Source organism: Hemiscyllium ocellatum, chromosome 3 (genome assembly GCF_020745735.1).
Source record: "Hemiscyllium ocellatum isolate sHemOce1 chromosome 3, sHemOce1.pat.X.cur, whole genome shotgun sequence".
Taxonomy (NCBI): domain Eukaryota; kingdom Metazoa; phylum Chordata; class Chondrichthyes; order Orectolobiformes; family Hemiscylliidae; genus Hemiscyllium; species Hemiscyllium ocellatum.
In genome coordinates, this window is record NC_083403.1 from 87,827,113 (window position 1) to 87,850,377 (window position 23,265).

Consider the following 23,265-nt stretch of genomic DNA (forward strand, 5'->3'; position numbering starts at 1 on the left):
CCTCTGTCTTTCTAATGAAAATAATCCTAATCTACTTGATCTCTCTTCATAGCTAGCGCTCTCCATACCAGGCAACATCCTGGTGAACCTCCATACCATGCAACATCCTGGTGAACCTTGTCTGCACCCTCTCCAAAGCATCCATACCATTTTGGTAATGTGGTGTGGCAGTATTCCAAATGTGGCTGAACCAAAGTTCTAAACAACTGTAACATGACTTGTCAACTCTTGCACTCAATACCCTTTCAGATAAAGGAAAGCATGCCGTATGCCTTCTTGACCACTCTATCAACTTGCTTTGCCATCTTCGAAGTACAATGGACACAGATCTCTCTGTACACCAATTTTCCCCAGGGCTTTTCCATTTACTGTATAGTTCACTCTCGAATTGGATCTTCCAAAATGCATCACCTTGCATTTACCTGGATTGAACTCCGTATGTTATTTTTCACCCAACTCTCTAATCTATCTATATCCTGCTGCATTTTCTGTCATCTGCAGACTTGCTAATCAGACCATCTATACCTTCCTCCAAATCATTTATGTATATCACATTCAACAGTGGAACACCACGGATCACAGTTCTCCATTTTCAGAATCTCCCTTCCACTACGACTCTCTGTCTCCTGTTGCTCAGCCAGTTCTCTATCCATCTATCCAGTACACATGCAACTTCACTTTCTCCATCAGCCTACAATGGGGAACCTTATCAAACGTCTTATTAAAATCCATGTCTATGACATCTACAGCCCTTCCCTCATCAATCAACTTTGTCACTTGCTCAAAGAATTCTATAAAGTTGGTAAGACATGATCTTTCCTGCACATAACCATGTTGCCTATTACTGATAAGCCAATGTTCTTCCAAATGTAAATAGATCCTATCCCTCAGTATCTCCTTCAGCAGCTTGTCTCCCACTGACATCAGGCTCACCGGTCTGTAATTACCTGGATTACCCCACTATCCTTCAAAAGCAAAGGAAGGCAACATTTTTTTTCCCTTTATTCTTTCATGGGGTGTGTACATCACTAGCGAGGCCAGCATTTAACACACTGTCATTTCATGATATTTAATCACTAATGTTGAATCTCAATTTCATGCCCAATCCTGAATGAAGCAGCATTTAGGAATCAATGATACTTCTGTGGATCTCGTTATGTAGGCCAAGTTGGCAAAGGATGGTATAGTTTCCTCCTTAAAAGATATTAACAGGCCAGATGGGTTTTGACAACAATCAATGATCACTTTACAATCACCCTTTCTGATACTAGCTTTCAGGTCCAGACTTTATTAGTGAATTCAGATTTCATCATGGTGAAGTTTGAGCACATGTCCCCAACAGCATTATGCTGGGCTTCTGAATTATGAATCCAGTGGCATCACCACTTTTCCATCTCCCCAAAATGGCGTCTTGTACTGAAGCTCATGCTAATTTTATCTCCTTATCTTCACTGACCTGGAGGCTGGGCATAATCCTGATTGGCTGAAGTTAGGTCCACAAAGTTTTCCAGACCAGAGCCATGTCCAGGAAGACCCAGCATTTGTTGGCGCGAAGTTGTCAAAGCCAGTCAAATGAAGGTCAAATTTGCAACACTTCTTTGACTTTTAAGATAGGCCTGCAGGTTGGCTTCCCACTCAACAATGTAGCTCTTGTAGTTTCCACCTCTACCTGCCACTCTAATTATGAGTATGAGTTCACCAAAAAAGTTAGCTTTAAATGCAGAAAACACTGTTTTCTTTAATTTGTCTTCAATCCTTGAGGCACTAATTTACACATTAAGTTACTCATCACAAATGGGAAGAGGGACTTCATTTTCTGTCTGTACTAACTCACTTTAAGGATGAAAACTCAGCGAGAAAGGAACGAAGAGGGGAAAACAAACAAGTAAAACTTCATACGAGCTTCATGAAGTGTCAATCACTGGGACTGTCTGTGAGAAGCTCTGTAGGCAGAACAATCCTGCCCTCTACTGTTAAAGTTGCTAAATGCAACTTTTTTTAAGAATTAAAAGTCAAAACTTACAAGTTATGCTTTGTGATATTATCAAATGAATACATGATCCACTCACTAAATTATGGCCTGGATTGTCAGGATGACTCCTCTAAAGATTGCACAAAAATTCCATTTCCCTGATTCCCAACACCATTCCTGGGACTTCTGCACCCAAAATCTCTGACCTGTGTAGAGCCATGGAGTCATACAGCATGGAAACTGACCCTTAGGTTCTAAACTATTCCATGCTGACCAGGTTTTTCATACTAAACTCATTCCATTTGGCTGCACCTGACCCACTAAGCCTTCCTACTCATGTATGTGTCCAAATGTCTTTTAAAGTTGTAACTACACTTGCACTTTTCTAGCAGATAATTCCACACATGAACGGTGCCCCTCAGGTCCCTTTTAAATCTTTCCCATCACACCTTAAAATTATGCTCTCTAGTTTTGAACTCCCCTTCCTTAGGGAAAAGATTTTTACTATTCACCTTATCTATGCCCTCATGATTTTACAAACCGTTATACGGAGCTCCAATATGTCTTACTGTTAAGGAATTTTCTTGGAGTCAGGACAGCTTTTTAAAGAATCATGGTTGATAGTCCTCAAAGGTATTACAAACCATAATCTGCTTGAGAGAATCTTTTGAAAGCATCTCTTTCATGATGTCTCCTAGGCCTGGTTATTTCTCCTCACCCACGATCTAATGCTGTCACATCCACCAATGGCTTTACAAGCCCTTTGTGTCATGCCCATTAACAAACTACATATTGCTGGATCAGTGGTGCTGGAAGAGCACAGCAGTTCAGGCAGCATCCAAAGTGCAGCGAAATCAATGTTTCGGGCAAAAGCCCTTCATCAGGAATAAAGGCAGTGAGCCTGAAGCGTGGAGAGATAAGCTAGAGGAAGGTGGGGGTGGGGAGAAGGTAGCATTGAGTATAATGGGTGAGTGGGAGAAGGGATGAAGGTGATAGGTCAGGGAGGAGAGGGTGGAGTGGATAGATGGAAATGGAGCTAGGCAGGTAGGACAAGTCCGGATAAGTCATGGGGACAGTGCTGAGCTGGAAGTCTGGAACTAGGGTGAGGTGGGGAAGGGGAAATGAGGAAACTGTTGAAGTCCACATTGATGCCCTGGGGTTGAAGTGTTCCGAGGCGGAAGATGAGGTGTGCTTTGCATTTTACCTATATACCCAATCGTGACAAGAAGATGTATAAAAGAGATTTTATGAAAATTTGTTCACGTATTATTTTTCACTACATTATAGAAGTCTTTTTACTACAGAGGAATAAAAATGCTAATTATCCAGACGTTTAAAGTATCAATAGTAGAGTCTACAATGCTTGAAACCATTAAAACCTATGTAAATAAACTTTGGGGAACTGGCAGCAGAGATCAAAGCTATCAATCAAGCAAACTGAGGATCATAGAATCCCTACAGTGTGGAAAGAGGCCACTCAACAATGACTAACCCATCTAGCCTGCACATACTTTGTCACGACAGATAATTTCACCATGGCCGTTCCACCTAACCTGCACGTCTTTGGACCGTGAGAGGAAACCAAGCGCCCGGAGGAAACCCAGATTGAGACACGGAGAACATGCAAATTCCACACAGACAGCCAACTGAGGCTGGAATCAAATTTGGGTCCCTGGTGCTGTGAGGCAGCAATGCTAACCACTGAGCCACCACTGAGCTGCACTTTTCGAAGGGGCTCAGGTTTTCAACGAAGTATTGGTTTTTGGGCTCCCAGCCAAGCCTCAATTTGGATTCAACAGATAAGGCTATTGGTGCAGTTATAGAGTCACAGAATCATTCAGTATGGAAACTGATTCTTCAATCCAACCAATCCATGCTGACCATAATCCAAACTAAACTAATCCCATCTGCTTGTGCTTAGTCTATATTCCTGCAAACTTTTCTTATTCACGTTTTTATCTAAATGTCTTTTAAATGTTGCCACTGTACCTGTTCCACCAGTTCCTCTGGAAGCTCATTCCACATACAAACCACTCTCTGTGTAAAAAAATTACCATCGTGCCTATCTAACTCTTTCTCCTCTCAGCTTAAAAGAAGTTAGTAGGATATGTCATTGAAGTTTGAATTTGTTCTCTTCAACAACTTATGTCAAGATTGCTAAACCTCATGCAATGCATTTATAGTAGTTCCTTCTATTACCTCCTAACCTCTGCATATATGATGGCTCACTTTCACTTCATAACTTGCAACAAGACCTCCTGTTCTCATCCATATTCAGCCATTCGACAAGGTATCACAGCTTAGGAATCAGTCTAGAATGACTTTGACAACTTCTTGCAGGCATAATGCACCTTCCCTTTAGAGTTACCAGACTGGTTTTAAGTAGCATCGAAAGGGTAACTAGGGAGAGAATAGGGCCCCTCCAAGATCAACAAGGTGGCCTTTGTGTGGAGCCGCAGAAAATGGGGGAGATACTAAATGAGTATTTTGCATCAGTATTTACGGTGGAAAAGGATATGGAAGATATAGACCGTAGGGAAATAGATGGTGGCATATTGCAAAATGTCCAGCTTACAGAGGATGAAGTGCTGGATGTCTTGAAAAGGGTAAAGGTGGATAGATCCCCAGGACCTGATCGGGTGCACCCAAGGACTCTGTGGGAAGCTAGAGAAGTGATTGCTGGGGCTCTTGCAGAGATATTTGTATCATCAATAGTCACAGGCGAGGTGCCGGAAGACTGGAAGTTGGCTAACATAGTGCCACTGTTTAAGAAAGGTGGTAAGGACAAGCCAGGGAATTATGAACCAGTGAGCCTGGCTCGATAATGGGCAAGTTGTTGGAGGGAATTCTGAGGGACAGGATTTTCATGTATTTGGAAAGGCAAGGACTGATTAGAGATAGTCAACATGGCTTTGTGCTTGGGAAATCATGCCTCACAAACTTGATTGAGTTTTTTTGAAGAAGTAACAAAGAGGATTGACGAGGGTAGAGTGGTAGATGTGATCTATATGGACTTCAGTAAGGCGTTCGACAAGGTTTCCCATGAGAGACTGATTAGCAAGATTAGATCTCATGGAATACAGGGAGAACTAGCCATTTAGATACAGAACTGGCTCAAAGGTAGAAGACAGAGGGGGATGGTGGACGGTTGTTGTTCAGATTGGAGGCCTGTGACCAATGGAGTGCCACAAGGATCGGTGCTGGGTCCTCTACTTTTTGTCATTTACATAAATGATTTGGATGCGATCATAAGAGATACAGTTAGTAAGTCTGCAGATGACACCAAAATTGAAGGTGTAGTGGACAGCGAAGAAGGTTACCTTAGATTACAACAGGATCTTGACCAGATGGGCCAATGGGTTGAGAACTGGCAGATGGATTTTAATTCAGATAAATGCAAGGTGCTGCATTTTGGGAAAGCAAATCTTAGCAGGACTTATAAACTTAATGGTAAGGTCCTAGGGACTGTTGCTGAACAAAAAGACCTTGGAGTGCAGTTTCATAGCTCCTTGAAAACGAGTCACAGGTAGACAGGATAATGAAGAAGGCGTTTGGTATGCTTTCCTTATTGGTCACAGCATTCAGTACAGGAGTTGGGAGGTCATGTTGCGGCTGTACAGGACATTGGTTAGACCAGTGTTGGAATATTGCGTGCAAGTCTGTTCTCCTTCCTACCAGAAAGATGTTGTGAAACTTGAAAGGGTTCAGAGAAGATTTACAAGGATGTTGCCAGGGTTGGAGGATTTGAACTATAGTGAGAGGCTGAACAGGCTGGGGCTGTTTTCCCTGGAGCGTCGGAAGGTGAGGGGTGACCTTATAGAGGTTTACAAAATTATGAGGGGCATGGTTAGGGTAAATAGGCAAAGTCTTTTCCCTGGGGTCGTGGAGTCCAGAACTAGGGGGCGTAGGTTTAGGGTGAGAGGGGAAAGAAATAAAAGAGACCTAAGGGGCAACTTTTTCATACAGAGGGTGGTACGGGTATGCAATGAGGTGCCAGAGGAAGTGGTGGAGGCTGGTACAATTGCAACATTTAAGAGGCATTTGGATGGGTATATGAATAGGAAGGGTTTGGAGGGATATGGGCCAGGTGCTGGCAGGTGGGACTAGATTGGCTTGGGATATCTGGTCGGCATGGATGGGTTGGACTGAAGGGTCTGTTTCCATGCTGTACATCTCTATGATTCTATGACTTTATAACCACTCACGATATTGGACTCTCTGCTGATGTGTTCAGCCAAGCAACTGTGCTGTTTATTCTGGATGCTGCTGTTTCTAAGCAACACTCATTTAAGCAGCAGCCAACACAAATTTAATACACAATAAAAAGAACAAGTATGGGTCAATTGCACGTTGTGATCATCACTACAGTTTTTAGGAGCTAATTTAACCTCCCTTTAGGTGTGAAAAGAATTCCATTTTAAAATGTTTGAATTTTTAAATCTCTTGAATAAACACTGCAGGTGTGCTATGTTCCTACCTCAAGTACATTAAGGTTACAATTTACAGAGCATCAGAGTATCAACACAAAACAGCTTTGCTTTGACCAATGCATAAAAGTAATAGTGAGGATCCAAGTCAACAGAGACTGCCTTAACAACTTACTTGGATCTGATCCTGAGTGAATCCTATTTGCCAACACACCACCTTTATAGGCCCCACACTACCATGATTGGGAACCATGTCATTGTTCTTTCATGATCACTAAGTTCAAAATGTAGAATTCCCTTTCTAATGGCACTGTAAGAGTTTGTACATCCCAAGGACTGCCATGGTTCAAGATGGCAGCTCACTGACACCTTCTCAGGGACAATTAGGATTGGGCAATATAGGCTGGTCCAGCCAGAAAAGCCCTCAGCCTCTGAATAAACAATAAAACAAGCATATCTGTTTTTGTTGAAAGCTTACGTACATTATCATATCTTGCCTACATTATAACTTATGCTCATCTGAATTCCTTCATTTTACTTCCCAAAAGATTGTTGCATGGAAAGATTTGTGACACAGCATACTAACATATAATAACAGGAATGTGTGACTGATTAAAAGAAAGGTGTAGCTCACTTACTGCTCTTTCAATCATTTCTTTATCTTGAAATTTGAGATCTTCATAAAATTTCTCCAGTTCTTGTTCATTTTTCAGTTGCATGTTCTCACGGAAAGCTGACATATCAGCCTGCAACTGAGCTTCAGCCATACTGAGTTCAGTCATGTACCGCTGATGTTTCCAAAGCTCAGTATCTATTCCATCTTTCAGAGGTGGTATATCTGGCGGTATGTGAACTTCAAGGTTATGCGTGATTTGATCAATCTCTCTGGCTTCACACAGTACAAATTGATAGAGACGATAATGTCTGAAGAATGTTCCAAAGAAATAATTGACTAATTGTTGGAGGTGACTAAGATTCAGTTTATGTTGATATTGGTTGCATTTATTTCTCAATTTACGAAGGGCCTCTTGCATAGTTTTCCCTGAAAATGAAAAAATTAAGTACCTTATTCTTTTTTCTCAATGTACTTGCAATATCAATAGTAATTTTGGTTTTGGGATGACAGTTCAGTAAGAAATATAAATAAAGAGGTATAGAAGATATAGGATGGATATTAAAAATCAACATAGTGGGAAAGGAGCTGAGCAGGTTTTTGGACCCGTGGAGTTCAGCGTGAAAGTAGAATTGTGCTGGCCTGTGTTATACAGAACCTGCAGATTGTGGAATTTTTGGAAACTTATGGCTTTCCAATGTCAGAAGTATCTTCAAGTAGATTTGAATGAGCTGCAAGTTACGAGGTTTCAGCAACAGTTGGAAAATACCCATGTATAGTTTAAAGTTATTTCAGCTATCGTTCACTCTGCATAAAGCGAAAAGCAATAAGTTGAAAACAAGGTATATGGGTGAGCTACCAAAGGTTAAAGATCATGATAGTGTACAGTTTACAAATTAGCCTATTTATAAACTTTGCAAGTTACTTCTTCCAAAAGACTCTCTGGGAAAGATTTGTGACACTACACATTAACACATTCAAAAGCAGGTATTTGCTATGGATTAAAACACTTCATTGATTTTCAATCACTTTTGTTAAACTTAAAATTTGAGATCTGTTACATGTGCTGCCAGAGTTAGCCACTGCCAGCTAATAGTTGGGATAGAGAGATGCTACTGAAATTCCTTCCTATACTGTCTGTAAGAACTAGTTTGTTAACAATGGTAAAGGAATAACCATTACTGATTGGACTGTAACCTTGTGTTGTGTGATTTTTAACTTGATTCTCAACAAGAGGCATTGTAACAACAAGATGTAGTTATTCCTTGATAACAATAGGTACACATTACATTGGTTAGTGAATTTAATAGACAGCTGTGCGTCGTGGTGCTACTATGCAAAAGTAGTTATGCTTGTTGCAAACATTAAATCCTCCTCTTTTTACTTCTCTCTTTCCAGCTTGATTCTTTCTGGCATTTACTTAAATTTTCTTCTCTTGCTCACAGGATTCTTAATTTTATTCATAACGCTCCAAAACTGTTGTTTCTCAGCCCAGGATCATTTGCAACTGCTCCTACAGATCTTACTTTTCTAAGGACTCTGTAACCACCAACTGTGACTCGATATTTTACACTCCTACTAGCCCACAATGTCTTCCTATCAGCTTTGAGATAAAAATTTTAATCTGGAACTCTACTTTGCCCTGATTTGGATACGCTCGTGTTGGTCTGTGGTGTACAAAGTTAAAAATCACATAATACCAGGTTATAGTTCAAAAGGTTTATTTGGAAGCACTAGCTTTCGGAGCACTGCTCCTTCCTCAGGTGGTTGTGGAGAATACGACTGTAAGACACAGAATTTATAGCAAAAGGTTTACAGTGTGGTGTAACTGAAATTATATATTGAAAAAGACCTGGATTGTTTGTTAAGTCTGTCATCTTTTAGAATTACCATGTTGATTTCAATTCTTTCATATGTAAATCGCAAAACTTCTTTAAGAAGTTACATTCTCAAGTGTATTGAAAGTGTGAGTTTCCCTGTGTGAGGCTGCCTGTGCCACAATGGTCAGACTGATTCTTATCTAAAAAGCATATTTACGGAATCTTACATGGATTCATGCAGTTTTTGAGCAAGGTAAAATGTAATTCTGCAAGTACAAATTCACCTCACAAACTTATATGAGTATGTGTGCATATGGGTGTGTATGTGTGGGTGGGTTGGGGGGCAGTTATGAGTGTCTATGAGAGTGTGTGTGTGTATGTATGAGTGTAAAGGGGTATAAGTCTATGAGTGGATGTGTGTGGGAGTGTATGTGTGAGCATATGAGAGAGGGTCTGCGTTAGTGTGTGTGTCTGTAGGAGAATGTGTGTATAGGAATGTATGTGTGTGTGTAGGAGTGAGTGTGTGTGTGTGTGTGTGTGTGTGTGTGTGTGTGTGTGTGTCTGTCTGTCTGTCTCTGTGTGTGTGTGTAGTACAATGGGGTCACTTGTAGTGTGACATGAACCCAAGGTCCCAGTTGATGCCATCCTCAGGGGTACCGAACTTGGCGATCAGCCTCTGCTCAATCACTTTTCGTCGTTGCTGAGCAAATGGCTGAGCAGAGGTTGATAGCCAAATTCAGTACCCATGGGGATGGCCTCAACCAGGACATTGGGTTCATGTCACAGTATAGGGCACCCCATGGCACTATATACACAGACAGACACAGACAGCCGAACACACACAGACAGACAGACACACACACACACACACGCATACAACACGCACATATACACAATAAGTTTGTGGGGTGAATTTGTACTTGCAGAATTACATTTTACCTTGCTCAAAAACTGCATGAATCCATGTAAGATTCTGTAAATCTGCTTTTTAATTTGACCATTGTGGGACAGACAGCCTCACACAGGGAAACTCACACTTTTAATACATTATCTGGGCTGACATGACACCAATCGTTAAAGTTCAGTTGAGAATGTAACTTTTTTAAAAAGTTTTGCGATTTACATATGAAAGAACTGAAACCAACATGGTCATTCTAAAAGATGAGAGACTTAATAAACAATCCAGGTCTTTTTCAAAATATAATTTCAGTTACATCACACTGTAAACTTTTGCTATAAATTCTGTGTCTTAAAATCTTATTCTCCATAACCACCTGATGAAGGAGCAGTGCTCCAAAAGTTAGTGCTTCCAAATAAACCTGTTGGACTATAACCTGATGTTGCATGATTTTTAACTTTACCCTGCTGTTTCTTCCTCGAGTTCTGCTCTGCTTGTCTGTTCAAGTGTCTACATGTACTGACTGATTGTCTTGAGTATTTGTAAAACAGTTTGTATTTAAAATGGTAAATTCACTAATCTTCTAAAAGTGTTTTCAACTGAGTTGGATGGATTTTTCACTTGTTACCTTGAAGCACTTAAGTAACAAATTCACTATAATCAACATATATGTGCTGTAGAACCAAGTAGTACTAGTTAATGGTTGCTTGCTGCCACTATTTTTCTTTTTGACTTTTTTAAATAAACAAGAAAGATTTAGACAGACCCAGATAGGGTACTGTAGGAAAAAATCAAAAGGTTAATAGAAACTTGAAAATTACCAAATTAATTTATTTTTTAGCAAGCTGGTGCAATTTAAGAATAGGAAATTCTGTTACAACTGTACAGAGTGTTACTATGACAGCACTTGGAATACTATGTAGAGTTTTCAATCCTGTATTGAAGAAAAGGATATATGGCATTGCAAGGATTCAAAAGAGATTCAAGAGACTCACTCCTGGAATTAAGATGTTGACAGTACTCCATGTGGAATGAACTGTTATATGGTGCATTATCAAATGCTTTCTGAAAATCGAAACACACTGCAGCTGCCTTGATCAACTCTGCTTGCTATATTTTCAGAGACCTCTGCAAAACATAATTTCACTTTCAAAACACCTGAATAATTCTGTTTGATTGTGTTTAACTTTTCTAAACGTACTGTTATTTCTTCCTTAGTAATGGACTCTCGCATTTTCCCAACTATAGATGTTAGGCTAATTGGTCTAGACTCTAGATTCTAGAGTTTCCTACCTTCTGTCCACCCCCACCCCCTCAAATGGAGGACTTCAGACTTCTAGGCTATAAGATAAATTATATGACATGGGAAAATGTTTGAACTTTAACACGTTAGATAAAGCAGTGGGGAAGGAATTAAATCAGTAAGGTTAGAAAGCAAGCAAATCTTAAAACACATGGGAAAAAGCTAAGATAGCACAGTGACAAAGAAAACAAAACAGTATATGGTCAGGAATGGAAAGGTGGGACAAATGTGAAGAGTTACTGCATGGCTGGAGGGATACTGAAAGGAAGGGAGAATTAAAGAAAAAGTGTACTAAGGAGCATAAATGTTACCCTGATTATGCGGGAATATGCAAACCATTAGAAATTAAGTCAAATAAATAATTAGAATAAAAGTCAGAAAATTGGAATAAGATGGGCAACAGTTGGAGTCTTTTATTCCTTCCAGTAAAATGTAGTTGGACTAATGATGGGAAAGTAATTGAGTCAATTTAGTGACGATAAAATGATTTAAAGGAACCGAGTTGGATGGCACACTTAAAGCAGTATTTACTGGTAAAAATGGGAGTCCTGCTCCAAAGGCTGGAGAACAGGTGAGAGCAATATGTTGCTTCTTTTCAGCAAGGCCTGTTACATTTGCAGCCAATATGGGATTTTACTGAGCAGAGGCAGGGTTTACCCAGGATCAGAGATCTAATAGGCAGATGCCCTACTCACTGAGAACAGCCAGCCGGTTCAGCAAAACTACTGAATGACAGTGGGAGAAGGTGAGGACTGCAGATGCTGGAGATCAATGTCGAGAGTGAGGTGCAGGAAAATTGATATTTCAGGATAAGCCCTTCTTCAGAATCCTCAGTTGATTCTCTTTATTCCTCGAATGCAGCCTGACCTGCTGTGCTTTTCCAGCACCACACTCTCAACTACCGAATGACAGTGCCAATAAGCAGGCTGTGACTGACTGTTACCAGTAGTGCACTCCCCTGGAGACCAGGGTGGAGAATGGACCACGGCAAAAGAGAAGTATTACTGGGGTGTTGGGGGGGGGGGGGGGGGGGGTTCACAGCCTGGGGTCTGCAATAGAGTGGTTGAATGGGGGTTTAGCAGCAAGATCAGGATGTCAGGATAGCTGATTCTCAGCAGCTCCTCTGTTCCCAATGCTGAGTCCCTTAAAAAAGCACTGAGTGCATGAAATTGAGAACCAGCCCATAAGTAGCCCTAAATAGATTTAGTCTTCAGGTTTCCTGGATGACAGGTCACTTACTTGCCACTGAGTAAATTCTAGCAGAGGTGGAATGAGGTCCTTAAAGTTAGCATTAATTGCCTCAATTGGACGAGGGATAGAAGAGTGTTCATGGCAATTCTGGCAATGGAGCAGAGGTAGGAAAGTAGTAGAGTTCCCATTTGCCACCCTCCCACCCAATTACCTGCCACCTAGTATCAAGTTCTGAACAAGGGAAGAGTTATAAAACAATAAGAAAAATAGATCACTTTCTTTTTCTTTTGAAGTTCTCTGACAAAGGCAGGTCTGGCCCACAGAGACACCACAGTAAGGAATGGAGAATAGGGGCTGAACCACATTCTATTGGTATAAATCTGGTCCATTCTGGCCATCCAGCCAAATGTACAATTGGAGTTGCTGTGGCAAGATACACTTGCATCCATGTTGCTACCCGGAGTTATGGATTGCGAATGAGATAGGTTCCAATTTATTTCCACCACATGATTTACCACGAATGAACCTGGTCAGGTGGTTGAAGTTTCAGTGGGGGATTACTTTGGGAATAGCGATCATAATTCCATAAGTTGTAGAATACTCATGGATAAAGATGAGAGTGGCCCAAAAGGAAGAGTGCTAAATTGGGGGAAGGCCAATTACACCAAAATTTGGCAGGAACTGGGGAATGTAGATTGGGAGCAGCTGCTTGAAGAGAAATCCACATTCGATATGTGGGAGACTTTTAAAGAGAGGTTGATTAGAGATATGTTCCTGTGAATATGAGGGATAGAAATGACAATATTAGGGAACCATGGATGACAGGTGAAATTGTGAGACTAGCTAAAAGGAAAAATGATGCATACATAAGGTCTAGGCAACTGAAATCAGATGAAGCTTTGGAAGAATATTGGAAAATAGGACCAATCTGAAATGAGGAATTAAGAGGGCTAAAGGGTCATGAGATATCCTTAGGGAGCAGGGTTAAGGAAAACCCCAAAGCCTTTTATTCACATATAAGGAGCAAAAGGATAACTGGGAAAGGATTGGTTCACTCAAGAACAAAGCAGGAAAGATATGCATGGAGTCAGAGAAAATGGGTGGGATTCTTCGGTATTCACAGAAGAGAGGAACATGGCCAATGTTGAGGTTAGGGATAGATGTTTGATTACTCTAGGTCAAGTCTGCATAAGGAAGTAGGAAGTGTTGTGTATTCTAAAAGGCATTTAGGTGGGCAAAACCCCAGGTCCGGTTGGGATCTATCCCAGATCACTGAGGGAACTGAGAGAGGAAATAGCTGGGGCTTTAACAGATATCTTTGCAGCATCCTTGAAAATGTGGAGAATTGCTAATGTTGTCCCCTTGTTTAAGAAGGGCAGCAGGGATAATCCAGGTAATTACTGACCTGTGAGCCTAACGTCAGTGGTAGGGAAGGTACTGGAGAAGATATTGAGGGATAGGATATATACCCATTTGGAAGAAAATGGGCTCATCATTGATAGGTACATGGTTTTGTGTAGGGTAGATCATGCCCTACAAACCTAATAGAATTCTTTGAAGAGGTGACAAAGTTGATTGATGAGGGAAGGGATGTAGATGTCATATACATGGACTTTAATAAAGCATTGGATAAGGTTCCCCATGATAAGCTGATGAAGAAGATGAAGTTGCATAGGGTGCAGGGTGTTCTAGCTAAATGGATAGAGAACTGGTTGGGCAACAGGTAGCAGTGGAAGAAAGCTTCTCAAAATGGAGACCTGTGACCAATGATGTCTCACAGGGATCCCGTGCTGGGACTACTGTTGTTTGTGATATACATTAACGATTTGGAGGAGGGTGTAGATTGCCTCAATAGCAAGTCTGCAGATGACACTAAGATTGGTGGAGTAGCAGATAGTGAAGGGGACTGTCAGAAAGTACAGCAGAATATAGATATATTAGAGAGTTGGGCAGAGAAATGGCAGATGGAGTTCAATCCGGACAAATGCAAGGTGATGCATTTTGGAAGTTGCAATTCCAGAGCGAACTAAACAGTAAATGAAAAAGTTCTGGGGAAAATTGATATATAGAGAGATCTGGGTGTTCAAGTTCATTGTTCCCTGGAGGTGGCAATATAGGTTAGTAGAATGATGAAGAAGGCATACGGCATGCTTTGCTTCATCGGACGGGGTATTGAGTACAAGAGTTGGCAGGTCATGTACAGTTGTCTAAGACTTTGGTTTGGCCACATTTGGAATACTGCGTACATTTCTGGTCGTCACATTACCAAAAGGATGAGGATGCTTTGGAGAGGGTACAGAGGAGGTTGTGGAAGTTGACTGGTATGGAGGGGTTTAGCTATGAAGACAGGTAGAGTAGATTAGGATTATTTTCATCAGAAAGAAGGCTGTTGAGGGAGGGACCTGATTGAGGCCTACAAAATCATGAGAGGTGTAGACAGGGTGGATAGCAAGAACATTTTTTCCAGGGTGGAGGACTCAGTTACTAGGGGTCACAGGTTCAAAGTGAGAGGGAAAGAGTTTAGGGGAGATATACGTGGAGAGTTCTTCACGCAGAGGGTGGTGGGTGCCTGGAATGTGTTGCCAAGAGAGGTGGTAGGGCTGGGAACGATAGCGTCATTTAAAATGTATCTAGACAGATACATGAATGGACAGAGAGCAAAGGGATACAGATCCTTAGAAAATATGCGACATGCGATCTGGATCAGCTCAGGCTTGAAGGGCCGAAGGTTCCTTGTTCTTTAATCTGTCCCATTCTTACCACCTGCCACTGGTATAAGCTGAAAGGACTTACAAGTTGATACATTATCAATATACCTTCCTGGGCCATAAAATTGCAGCGCAACTTGAATCTGAAGCTTCTGTTTCAGATGCTATGCCACAAGACCTTTATCTTACAAAGAATTGAAGGAGTAGATGCTTTTAGGTAGAAAATGTAAGAGATGGAAAAACCCAATATGAGCAATAATGGAAGTATATGTGGAAACAGTCATGAAAAATCAATGACTTCCATCAGTTCCACTAATTGTATCACTTCTAGAATTTCTTATTGCAAGCACTGAACACAAAATTTGGACAGACATATTCAAATGAAAATAATATGTATCAAAGTGCATCAGCCGATGTGTTTTCTTCAACATTAGATTAGATTAGACTTACAGTGTGGAAACAGGCCCTTCGGCCCAACAAGTCCACGCCGACCCACCGAAGCGCAACCCACCCATACCCCTACATTTACCCCTTACCTAACACTACGGGCAATTTAGCTTGGCCAATTCACCTGGCCCGCACATCTTTGTGACTGTGGGAGGAAACCGGAGCACCCGGAGGAAACCCACGCAGACACGGGGAGAACGTGCAAACTCCACACAGTCAGTCGCCTGAGTCGGGAATTGAACCCGGGTCTACAGGCGCTGTGAGGCAGCAGTGCTAACCACTGTGCCACCGTGCCGCCCACACGTAGCTTATCACCTCCCTTTGTACCTTCTGCATGGTCTTGACACTTCCTTAAAGTGGAACATCAAAAACTGGACAAAATTACATTGTGATCCAATTAGGATCCATTAGCATATGTGCATGCAAACCAGGAGCAAAAGTAGGTCATTCAGCCCCTCAAATCGGCACTGCTATTCAGTAAGATCATAGCCAGAAGTCACATGACACCCAGTTATATTCCAACAGTTTTATTTAAAATCACAGCCTTTTGGAGCACAGCCCATTCGTCAGGTGCAATGAGACAGAAGAGCACAGAGACACATTTTATGGGCAGAGAAATCAAAAGATCATCCAACTGGGGTGAGTGGAGTGTCAGATAACAAGTCTCAGTTGAGGCTGTCTTCATGGATACAGAACTTGGCTGTCAGTCTCTGTCAGATTCCGAGTTGCTGTGTATCTCAAAGTCCATCTTGGAGGATGCTTACCCTCAACGGTGATCTTGGGCTCATGTCACACTACATGTGACCCCACCACACTGTATCTGTGTATCTGTAATATTTTCCTTACTGTCCAGTTTTGACACCACCACTCTGAAAAATTGTTATGATCTCTCTACCTTAATTATTTTGGTTAGACCCTCGGCATTCGACTCTTATACCTACCATGTTATTTGAGTCGTTTGGTTTGTATCCTTAATTTTTAATTGTTTGTAATTATCTCTCTGCCTCACTTAATCAGATTAGAGGTCATCCCTTCACTGGTTATTCAGCTGTTGACATTTTACTCGCTGACCAACACTCTTGGTCACCTGCAAAGACTCACTATCTGACACTTCACTCATACCAGTTGCATGATCTTATGATCTCTCTGCCTATAAACTCTGAGTCTGTGTGCTCTTCTCTCTCACTGCACAATGAAAGGGCTGTGCTCTGAAAGCTTGTGATTTCAAAAGCACCTGTTGGACTATAACCTGGTGCCGTGTGACTTCTAACTTTGCCCAGCCCAGTCCAACACCAGCACCTCCACATCATCAGTAAGATTATGACTGATCTATTTGTGCTTCAAATTCTGCATTTCCATTTACTCCAATAACCCTGACACCCTTGCCTAACAAGAAGCTATCATCCTCTGCTTTAAAATCTATTCAAATATGCCACTTCTAGCACATTCTCGAGCAGAGTTCCAAAGTTATGCAATCTTTTGAGAAAAATTCTCTGCATCCCTCTCCAAACAGGGCAATTCCTAATCTTAAAAGAGTACCCCTAATTCTGGACTGACTAGCAAGAAAAAAACATGCTTTCCAAGTGCACATTGTTAAGACAATTTCTGACCTTACATCCATCAATCAAGTCACCCCTCACTCATCTAAACTCCAATGAAGAAAAGTCCAGTCCATTCAACCTATCATTATATTTAAAGATACATTTGCTTTAACCAATAGAACTACGTAATACAGACAAAAGCAAACTTTAATGTATAAAGATGTAGTAAATATGATAACTACTATTTACTTAAAACTATGATGTAAAATACCTCATTAAAGGTTTTAAACCATACGATTACGAACTGTGACTACCTTTCTCAGCAACTACCCAAATAAGTTGAAAGCAGAGAACTTCCCTAATTCATGACAATGTAACCTGCCCTACGTTGTCCTCCAATGGAAATATATTGGTGTTCCTTCACTGTTGCTGGATCAAAATCCTGGAATTCCCTCCTAATGGCATCGCAGGTCAACCCACAGTAGGTGGACTGCAACGGTACAAGAAAGCAGGTCACCATCTTCTCAAGGGCAACTAGGGATGAGAAATAAATGCTGGGCAGCCAGCAATACCCATATTTTGCAAATGAATAAAAAACATTTTCATGAACCATGATATTTGCAACAGTAACCAAACATTAATTCACTGAGTGTGTTTTAGAGGTGCCACACAAACTGATAAAGCCAGTTTATGGCAGTCAGAAAGTATGTCCACATATCTGGATGGAGGTGGCCCACCACCACATTACTCAAGGACAAAAAATATGTAACCTTTATCCATACCTAAAAGGGGTATTAGTCCCTTTGCATATTTAAATAGAAATCTAATGTCTGCTTTTAGCCCACCCCTCTTGAACTGGTTTACCATAATTCACTCTTCCAAATGCATTCATAACTTACAGGATGGCTTACAGGTTGGGACGGTCTCCACCTGAACCGATCAGGTACCAATGTTCTAGCGAAGAGGACAAATAGGGTGGTCAGTAGGACTTTAAACTTCTGAGTTGGGGGGAAGGGAAAGTGAAAGCGACAGGGAGTATGGAGTTAAATGGAAAGATAAGCAACAGGATAACATATGTGCAGGTGGATTTAAACTTGAGGCAGACTGGGAATGCAGCAAAAAGGAAGGATAACTTAGGACATCTTATGACCTCCAATATCTCTAAGGATAAGAAAGTTAGCATTAAGGCACTTTACCTGAATGCTCGTAGCATTCATAACAAAGCAGATGAACGAATGCACAGATCATCGTGAATGATTATGATGTGATAGGCATCACAGGTACGTGGTTACAGGGGGGTCAGGACTGGCAGTTAAATATCCAAGGATTTTCAACTTATCGAAAAGACAGAGAGGTGGGCAGAGGGGGTGGGGTTGCCTTGTTAGTTAAGAACAAAATTAAATCTATGGCACTGAATGACATAGCGTCAGATGATGTGGAGTCTGTGTGGGTGGAATTGAGGAACCACAAAGGCAAAAAAACCATAATGGGAGTTATGTACAGACCTCCTAACAGTGGTCAGGAACAGGGGCACAACATGTACCGGGAAATAGAGAAGCCATGTCAGAAAGGCAAGGTCATGGTGATCATGGGAGACTTCAATATGCAGGTGGGCAGGGTAAATAATGTTGCCAGTGGATCCAAAGAAAGGGAATTCATGGAATGCTTACTGGATAGCTTTTTGGAACAGCTTGTCATGGAGCCCACAAGGGAGCAGGCTATTCTGGACCTAGTGCTATGTAATGAACCAGACTTTATAAAAAATTTTAAAGTAAGGGAACACTTAGGAAGCAGCGATCATAATATGGTAGAGTTCAGTCTGCAGTTTGAAAGAGAGAAGGCAAAATCGAATGTAATGGTGTTACAGTTAAATAAAGGTAATTATGAGGGCATGAGAGAGGAACTGACGAAAATAGACTGGAAGCAGAGCTTAGCGGGGAAGACAGTAGAGCAAAAATTGTGGGTATAATTGAGGACACTGAACAGAGGTTCATCCCCAAGAAAAGAAAGATTATCTGGGGAGGGATTAGACAGCCATGGCTGACAAAGGAAGTCAGGAAATCTATTAAAGAAAAAGAGACATCCCATAAAGTGACCAAGAGCAGTGGGAAATCAAGATTGGGAAGGCTACAAAAACAAACAGAGGATAACAAAGAGAGAAATAAGGAAGGAGAGGATCAAATATGAACGTAGGATAGCCAGTAATATTAGAACTGATATTAAAGGTTTCTTAAAATACATAAAAAACAAACGACAGGCAAAAGTAGACATTGGGCCACTTCAAACTGATGCTGGAAGCCTAGTGATGGGAGATAAGGAAATAGTAGGAGAACTTAACAAGTACTTTGCGTCAGTCTTCACAATGGAAGACATGAGCAATATCCCAACAATTAAAGGGAGTCAGGGGGCTGAGTTGAGTGTGGTTGCCATTACAAAAGAGAAAGTGCTAGAAACGCTAAAAGATATTAAAATTGATAAATCTCCTGGCCCCGATGGGATACATCCTAGAGTTCTGAGGGAGGTGGCTGAGGAAATAGCGGAGGCGTTGGTTGAGATCTTTCAAAAGTCACTGGAGTCAGGGAAAGTCCCGGATGATTGGAAGATCGCTGTTGTAACCCCCTTGTTCAAGAAAGGATGTAGACATAAGATGGAAAATTATAGGCTAATTAGCCTAACCTCGGTTGTTGGTAAAATTCTAGAATCCATCATTAAGGATGAGGTTTCTAAATTCTTGGAAGAGCAGAGTTGGATTAGAACAAGTCAACGTGGATTTAGTAAGGGGAGGTCATGCCTGACAAACCTGTTGGAATTCTTTGAAGAGGTGACAAGTAGGTTAGACCAGGGAAAGCCAGTGGATTTGGTCTATCTAGACTTTCAAAAGGCCTTTGATAAGGTGCCACATTGGAGGCTGCTGAGCAAGGTGAGGGCCCATGGTATTCGAGGTGAGTATTGGTATGGATTGAGGATTGGCTGTCTGACAGAAGGCAGAGAGTTGAGGTAAAAGGTTCTTTTTCAAAATGGCAGCCGGTGACAAGCAGTGTTCCCCAGGGTTCAGTGTTGGGGCCGCAGCTGTTCACGTTATATATTAATGATCTGGATGAAGGGACTGGGGGCATTCTAGCGAAGTTTGCCAATGATACAAAGTTAGGTAGTACTGAGGAAGTGGGGAGGCTGCAGAAGGATCTAGACAGTTTGGGAGAGTGGTCCAGGACATGGCTGATGGAATTCAATGTGAGCAAATGTGAGGTCTTGTACTTTGGAAAAAAGAATAAGAGGATGGACTACTTTCTAAACGGTGAGAAAATTCGTAAAGCCAAAGACGCTAAATGTCTTCAAGGCAGTGATTGATAAATTCTTGATGTCACAAGGAATTATAGGCTACAGGGAGAATGTGGGTAAGTGGAGTTGAAATGCCCATCAGCCATGATTGAATGGCAGAGTGGACTCGATGGGCCGAATGGCCTTTCTTCCACTCCTATGTCTTATGGTCTTATGATCTTATAACGCTTGTAAAACAGGGGTCTACCATATCAAAATTAAGATATTTTACAATATATCCAGATGGTCTAGAACTGACCAAACATATGTAATTCAGATATGTCGACTTTCTTTTTAGAAATGACAGAAATAGCCAAGAACATGTTAGAAATGACTTTTAAGATATTGCATATCCAAGGGCCAAGAGAACAAGTGCAAGTGCACCATGTGGACAATGCTTCCCTCAAAGAATGAACTCTTTGCCAAGGTAATTAATCCAGCTTTTCAATGAGAAGGTTATAGCATGAATTATAGGGTGCTTCAGTTAAGCTCGCCATTGATATAAGGGTATGTTTTGACAATTAAACCAAAACCAAATATAAAATCAAAAATTAATTTCTGAAATTTTTAATCAGTACAGGCATTTTGTTGCCAGCCTTTCCTTAATTTCAAGAGCAGTATCCGAAAAAAAATTAAAAGGGTTCTTATCTCCAGATTTTGAGTTATAATTAATATAATCTAAACAGTTAATTTTGTAAAATAATGATACATTAGCAAGGGTTTGTAGAAAGGACATGTTCTTAGATATTATATAAAATATACATACATACACATTTGTGGTAATATTCATGGTATATTGAATTGTTAGAATTTGCCATTTGCTGAAAAGCTGTTTCAAGAAACTTGAACTTATAATTTACACACATGCAGATAATTAAAATTCTTGCATTCATACATTATATAATGACCAGTGCTCAGGCAAGATTCCGAATGTATTACGGTTCCAGATGGGATACCCTAAATTATGAAGTTCAAGGGTAAGAGGGAGGAACTCAACCACTCACCACCTTCCCCTTACCCCAGCACCTATTCTTGATTAATGTCTAAGAGTCACAGAGTCATAGTCCTACAGCACAGAGACAAGCCCTTTGGCCCAAACTGGTCCATGCTGACCAAAATGTCCATAGACTCTGACTTTATTTTCCTGCACTTGACCCATATCCTTTTAAACCTTTCTTATCCATGTATTTGTCCAAACATCTTTTAAATGTTGTTAATGTACCCATCTCAACCAGTTCCACTGGCAACTCATTCCATGTGCGTACCACCCTCTTTGTTAAAAAAAAAAGCTGCCTCCCACTCCTCCAGGTTCCTTTTATTCTTTCCCCCCTAACCTTAAACCGATATCCTCTAGTCCTCAATTCCTCAACCCTGGGGAAAAGATTGAGTGCATTCACCCTATCCATGCCTCTCATGATCTTATACACTTCTATAAGATTCCCCTCTCAGTTTCCTATACTCTAAAGAAAAATGTCCTAGCTTGTCCAACCTCTCCCCATAACTCAAACCATTGAGCAGACTTACTAATCATGCCTTGTATATTCTCATCCAAATCATTAACATAGATAACAAACAGCAATGGGTCCAACACTGACCTCTGAGACACTCCATTAGCCACAAGCCAAAGTCTGATAAGCATCCTTTCACTTTTACCCTCTGGTTCCTATCATCAAGCCAATCGTGTATCCAATATGCCAGCTCCCCCTGGATTGCATGCGATCTAATCTCCTAGAGCAATCTACCATATGGAACCTTATCGAAGGCCTTACTGAAATCAAACCTTCTATTGGTATTCATAACAAGGTTAATCAAAAAGGATCCTCTCCAACACTTCCTTAAAGCTGCACAATCCACATACATCAATTGTTCTGATGATATCTGGCTTCAGCTCTGGAAGCCAATGTTGCATATGGGCTTCAAAGGCCCATTCAACAGCAAGAAAAGTTACAGAGAAGGTTGATCCCTCACTTGATGACACCTTTCTCCCAAACCAAATGAATCTATGTTTTCAAATGAGCCAATTTTACTATTATTTGTTGAGTTAAAAGACTAAGTTTGGTTGTTACTTTATGCAGGAAGAAATACCAATACAACATATATTTATAGATATTAGAAATGAGAAGTGAGTCCAACAAAAAATAAAAATTATAAGATACACAGATCAGTCCCTGTGTCATGTCTGATAAATTGAGCAGTTGGTTTTGGATTCTTTTCTTTGCAGGTTAACTGAAATCCCTTTAATCCTTTAATATTCAGAGCAAGAATTCTTTATCTGCAACTCAGGGTGATTACTGGATAGTTCTCCAACTGTGACTTTCACAGCACACTATTGCATAAACCCAGACTAGTACATGTGAGTACCTCAGCAAAGTAGCATTTACAAATCATGCTTGCAACTGTACTTTAATCCCCATCCATGTGTATTCTTAAATGAGGAAAAATATAAAACATGTCTCAACCTAGACTTTTCTCTTATTATGTTCACAGTGTAAGATGCTCACAGGAGATTATGTTTCAATTTGTCATGTATTTCTTGCTTTGAAGCTTTCGCAGCATCTTCAGGGTGACATCCCTGATCTCCATTCATTAGTGATTAGCTTTAATTTGAGCCAATCAGTTGCAATGCAAATTAAGTTTTTAATTAATTTGGCAGAAAATGCACAAAACAGCAGTACAGCAATAAGATCTTTTTGAAAAGCTGCACACCTATCATGGGAGGTAGAGCAAAGAAAATGCTGTAATGTCAAGGAATGGAAATACAAAACTTAAAGCATTAAGAAACCTGAAACTGGTTGCATCTTTAAACTAATTTTAAAAACTGTTGAGAAACAATATTGAAACACAGAAACTTAGGAGCAGGAGTAGGCCCTTTTCCCTTTGAGCCTACTCTGCCATTCTATCTCAATACCATACTCCTCCTTTCTTTCTAACCCATTGATGTCATTAGTAGCTGAAAAAATTATCAATTGCTTTTTTGAATATACTCATGACTTGTCTTCACAACCTCTGGTTCACCACCTTCGTAGT

General features: G+C 40.8%; 1 protein-coding gene across 1 annotated transcript in view; it reads right to left on the bottom strand.

Annotated features, from left to right (window-relative positions):
* Window positions 1-23,265, bottom strand: part of c3h8orf74 (chromosome 3 C8orf74 homolog) — a 35,241-nt gene that overhangs the window by 1,309 nt on the left and 10,667 nt on the right. The window contains exon 3 of the mRNA XM_060854845.1: window positions 7,038-7,441. Within this exon, the coding sequence (XP_060710828.1) occupies window positions 7,038-7,441 (404 nt within the window). The remainder of the gene's footprint in view (window positions 1-7,037; window positions 7,442-23,265) is intronic.